The sequence below is a fragment of the Phyllostomus hastatus genome, unplaced genomic scaffold (genome assembly GCF_019186645.2).
Source record: "Phyllostomus hastatus isolate PE091 unplaced genomic scaffold, TTU_PhHast_1.1 phas_scaffold_385, whole genome shotgun sequence".
Classification (NCBI taxonomy): domain Eukaryota; kingdom Metazoa; phylum Chordata; class Mammalia; order Chiroptera; family Phyllostomidae; genus Phyllostomus; species Phyllostomus hastatus.
Genome location: NW_025334026.1, coordinates 13,542,273 through 13,547,771, shown reverse-complemented (window position 1 = coordinate 13,547,771; position 5,499 = coordinate 13,542,273). Strand labels below are relative to the sequence as shown.

The 5,499-nt window shown below is 45.2% G+C and overlaps 1 protein-coding gene across 1 annotated transcript; it reads left to right on the top strand.

Moving 5' to 3' along the window:
• Positions 1 to 1,079: 1,079 nt before the first annotated feature.
• On the top strand, positions 1,080 to 4,691 carry CCL26 (C-C motif chemokine ligand 26). The gene is made up of 3 exons (XM_045819600.1): positions 1,080 to 1,270; positions 1,360 to 1,474; positions 4,457 to 4,691. Exons 1-3 carry the CDS (start codon positions 1,198 to 1,200, stop codon positions 4,539 to 4,541), a joined length of 273 nt encoding a protein of 90 aa, XP_045675556.1. The 5' UTR covers positions 1,080 to 1,197; the 3' UTR covers positions 4,542 to 4,691.
• Positions 4,692 to 5,499: the final 808 nt, after the last annotated feature.

The following is a 5,499-nucleotide window of genomic DNA, read 5'->3' as shown; positions in this document are numbered from 1 at the left end:
GATTGTGCTCTTTCAGATGCTGATTTCCAGGTGTGTGGGTTTGTATACCTTTCTAGGATTCTATGGGTCTCTCCAACGAACTTTCCTGAGAGTCTGGGAGTTTCTCCTGCTGCCACAACCCACACAGATTTTTACAGCCAGAGGTTTTGAAGCTTTATTTACCCTTGCTAGAATCCTGGGTTGTGTGATTAGTCTCACTCCTCAGTTGTTCCTCCAGATTTATACACATGCAAATGTGGGAGCACCCAGTGCTTCAGTTGCTGCCCTGCTGCACATCATCTCCACCCTGGCCCATTCCACCCCTCCTACCAGTCTGGATGAATGTTTCTTCTTTAACTCCTTGGCTATTGGATTTTCATACAGTTCAATTTTCTGGCAGTTGTGGTTATTTTTTGTTTTTCAATTTGTTGTCCTTTTGATTATGAAAGGAGGCACAGTGTATCTACCTATGCCTCCACCTTGGCCGGAAGTCTCAGCCAAACCTGGTTAAAATATAGATTCCTCTACCCTCCACTCCCCAACCCCCTCACCAAAGAGCCTGACTCAAGAGGCGCAAAGCAGGGACTGGGAAGATGTCTATCTTTCAGACTCTAGGCAATTGTAGTGTCCTATCAAGGCTTTTGATCCTCTAAACCAGATGAGATAGTTCTGGGTGCCCCCAAGCAGCTCTGGCACTCTGTAGGGGGTGATGTGTGACACTAAGAACACAGCAGGCATATGCCTGGAGCTTTGTTCTTAGATGTCCATTGTCATGGTCAGGCTGCCCTACATACATGTCCTGAGACTGCCCAGACCTCACCAAGAGAAAAGCAATGTTTATAAAGCAAAGAAAGCTTCAGCCCAAGAGCCAGAAATTTCTCAGGAACAACTAATTTTATTGTAAAGGAATTTCAGCCAGTTCACTGGAATTATTCTTTTGTTTTCTTTGTGTTTCCTTTTCAAACAAGGGAGCAGTGACCTAACACTGGGTCAAGTGATTCGGTTACAAACTGGCTCCTCCCCTTCCTCTAGATGACATTGCCTCACTTTTTAATATTCTTCTTAAGGGTATCAGCTTCCTCATTTATACTGGTGTCAAATTCTCAACCACAAGATCATCTGGAATCACCTTCAGGGACTGCTAAGCCCTACAAGAGGGGGGCTGTTTAGACAAGAGGAATTGAGGAGAAGGCTGTGAAGGGCTCAGCTTGGAGCACGATGAAGAGCTTCCCTGCGGCTTCCCTTGTGCTCCTACTTTTCATCCTGAGTGTCCACCTTGGAACTGCCACACGTATGTAGCTGCCACACATTGCTTCCAGGGATGACTAGGAGTAGAAACAAAGAGGTGTCTCCAATCTCCTTCCTCTCCCTTTTTTTTAGGTGGCAGTGATGTGGCCAAATACTGCTGCTTACGATTCAGCCCAAAGATCCTTCCCTGGAAATTGGTGCGAAGCTATGAATTCACTAGGAGCAGCTGTCCCCAGGAGGCTGTGATGTGAGTATTTCTCATTTGGGCTTTTAGGGTCCCTGCCAGCCACGTAATTGGGTGGGTAGAAGGCAGTCTCCTACAGTACCAAGATGAGCCTCCGCGTGGAAACCTGGTAACTTGGTTTATCACCCTGCCTCTGACAAATGTAACAAATATGAGTCTGAGCTTTGATTTCCTAACTTCCATACCGTGTGCCAGGCTGTGTTAAGTACTGAGTTTAAAAGAGAAAATAAGAGCCCTATAGACCTTACATCTAGCATAAGAAAGGGGTCATTAAAAGATATTTGCACAAAATAGATAATCACACTTGTGATGGATGCTTGAAAGGCACAGCAGGAAGGAGAGCAGGAGGGAGCTGTCACTGTAGGGAAGGCAAAACTTTATCTCTGCCCTCTTAGGCTGGGCCTGAGAATTAAATTGACACAGACAGATGAACAGGAGAGAAGCATACAGATTTTTACACATACACAGGAGCCCTCATAGGGAAATGAAGACCCCCCAACAAAAAAAAATGTGGCAAAACCTAAATGCATTTATACTAAGTTGAACAAAGAGAGGCAACTTGTAGAAAAGTATCTAAAATATATGGGGGGGTGGTGGCTGAAGGATGGTGAGAGTTATTTTGACAAGGTCTGTTTCTGCAGAATTGCCTTGGCCTGACTCCCTATCTCTGATAACAAAAATGCTTCTTTTTTACTGGTACGGTGGACATTTTTTTACATGAGAGTTTTATCTCCTGTTTCCAGGAAGAAAGGAGGTCAGAGAGCCCCTCTTGCACCTGATTTTTTAAAGTGCCTTTAGCTAAAAATAATCTTTATGCCAAAGTGGCATATTTTGGGGTGGCATATTCTGCCACTCCTCATTGTAGTCACAGTAGGACCTTGCTCAATGTCAGGAGGTCCCCCTGAGGAAGTGACATTTACATTGAGACCATGAAGACCAGTGAGAGTGGCCCAGGTCAAGGGGGCAGGAAGGAGCAGGGATGTACCAGGCAGAAGGAGCAGCAGGTGAGTGGGGGGAGGATGAACATGTCTTCGACAAGGCAGACGGGTAAATAGGAGCCAGGCCAGGCCAGGCTCATTGGTAGCAGGAGAGGGGACACACGCCTCACAGAGCCTCTGGCAGGACTAAGTGAGATAATGCACGCAAGGCACTCAGTACTGTGCCTACACACAGGGAATGTTTGACAAAAGTTCCGTCAGTGGCAGAATCTGGCCATGTTGCTGCCACATTCGTGGGCAGGGTGACAATCCAGGTTACCAGCATTCAACAAAAACATCTTTAAGTGCAAATACACAGGGAGGGGCAGGTCACTCTTCCCGGGACACGAGGTTTCTGAGCCTGAGAGAATAGTGCAGAAGGGGAAAGAAGGGTCTTCAGAGGCCAACCCGTCTGCCATTGAGAAGTTAAGGACCAGGAAAAGATACTCAAGTGCTTAGATATGAAGGGGGTACCCTGGGGCTCAGGATGTCCTGGGTCTTCTTTGTGTCTCAGTTGGCTTTCTGGAGCTTTAGAGTCATCAACACTTAACTGACAGCTGGCAAAGAGCCCTGAGGTGGGCTCAAAGCAGTGGCTCTGTCACTTACAAGGACAAGCTGTGTGTGTGACCTTGGGCAAGTCAATTTCCCACATTTGTAAAAAGAAGGTGAGAGGCTTATGTCGGTTATCTATGGCTGCTTAACAAACTACCCCAAAACTTAGGGGCTTAATCAACAATGACCTGTTTCTTATCTCTTCACGGTTTTTGTGGGTCTGAATTTCCAGGACAGCTTGGCTGGATGGTTGAAGTCAGATGGTACTGGAGATGGGACAGCTGGGGCTGGTGGCATGTCTCTCTCTTTGGAGCCTCTCTGTTGGGCTAGTTTAGGCTTCCTCACAGTCTGGTGATCTGGCTGGTAGGACTCCTTACAAGGTGGTTCAAGGCTCCAGCATAAGTAATCCAATAAACCAAGAAGCTCCACCATCTTTTCTGACTTAGCCTATGAAGTCACATAGTGTCACTTCTGCCACACTCTGTTGGTTGACCAGTCCCTAAGGCTGGCCTAAATTCAAGAGGTGAGGACAGAGACCCCCATCTCTCAATAGGAGTAATGGCATGCTTTCATACATCCAGAAAGCACTTCCTCTGTCTTATTTTCTCATTCTCCTGGCTCTTCTCCCCTGCGTGTACTGGGGCCTTCCTGAGAGCCCTATAAACTCTGTTGGGCTCTGCAAGGTACTCCAGGCTAGAATGACAGGGTCTAGGCTCTCAGGGAGGCTGAAGGAGATTCAGGGACATTAACCACAACCCCACTTCTTACTGAGATCACAGCAAGAATCAGGAATCATATACAAGAAGTCATGGCAAACAGCCTATGATAATGTGATTAACAATTAAATGGCAGCCCTGGCTGGGTAGCTCAGTTGGTTAGAGCATCCTCCCGATATGCCAAGGTTGCAGGTTTGACTCCCAGTCAGGGCACATACAAAATTCAGCCAATAAATGCATTAATAAGTCAACCAAGAAATTGATATTCCACCCCCCTTTCTTCCTTTCTCTCTGTCTACTAAAAAGTAAAAAAATTAAGTGGCATAAGCCATATAAGTTCCCTTTCTGGGGTGATGCAAATGTTCTAAAATTGTAGTGGTGATGGTTGTGTCTTGCATGTATATGCTAAAAACCATTGAGTGATCATTATACCCTTTAAATGAGTGAACTGCATTGTGTGTGAATTACATCTCAATAAAGTTGTTAGATTAAAATAAAACAGTTAAGAGGCAGGGTACAGGTTACATGCTTCAGACTAGAGCTGTTGGAAAATGCTTCGCTGGCGGGTGGGCCGAGAAACATGTTTCCAGCAGAAAGCATGTATCGGAGAGGAGGGCGGGCCAGGACCAGAAAAGGGAGCAAAGAGAGGGTGACAGAGGCGTGGCAAGGCTAGAAGCTGAGGCAGGCGGCTGGCCCCCCATCCCTTCTCAGTACTGACCATCAGCGCCTCTCTCCCGCAGATTCACTACCAAAAGAGGCCTGAGAGTCTGTGCAGAACCGAAGGAAAAATGGGTGCAAAAATATATTTCTTTACTGAAACCTTGACAACGGTTGTGACTGCCGAGTTTTTAACCCAAGGACACTTGGACCCTGCCATTGGCCCTGTCGTCCTTGGCAGAGCCTGGAGGATTTCTCAACAGAAGGATCCATGGGCCTGGGGGAGAGGAAGAGGTTTTTCCACCAGAGTTTTGTTTAATAAAGGTTTTTTGGTTTTTGGTAAAGATTTGACCTGCTCATTGTTACTCTATAAACCTGACTTTCTTCAAAGAAAAGAAACTGAGTCTATATTTGCAGCCAACTTCCTGGTAGGGCCCCACTCCCCGAACCAATCCCAGTATTGAATTCTGCCTTTATGTTTTCGTGCAGAAAAAATCCCATGGACAATTTTAATATATTTTGGCTAAATGCCCATCAAATGTTTGAACGTTACTTGGACAGGTAAGTTTATGTTACTTGGAAAATTCGGTGTAACACCTCATAGCCTGTTGGTTCTGGGTAAATGAAATGCCTTCGTCTTGGTTGTTTTTTTTTCTTTTTAAATTAATGAAACGTGAATATTATCTACCCACCAACCCTACAATGTCTATGTCTATATAACCTAAAGAAATTTTTTTGAAGATTTTATTTATTTATTTTTAGGCAGAGGGGAAGGGAAGGAGGGAGAGAGGGGGAGAAATATCATTGTGTTGTTGCCTCCCACATGCCTCCCACTGGGGGCCTAGCCTGCAACCCAGAAATGTGCCCTGACTGGGAATTGAATTGGTGACCCTTTGGTTTGCAGGCTGGCACTCAATCCACTGAGCCACACCAGCCAGGGCAGCCTAAAGAAATTTTTAAAAAAATATTTATAGATTCACAAGAAATTGCAAAAATAATACAGAGATTTTGGATGTATGTTTTACCTAGTTTACCCCAAGAGTTATATCTTACATAATTATAATAAACTATGAGACCCAAGAAATTGATATTGGTATAGTGTTTGTATAGTTCTGTCATTTTATTC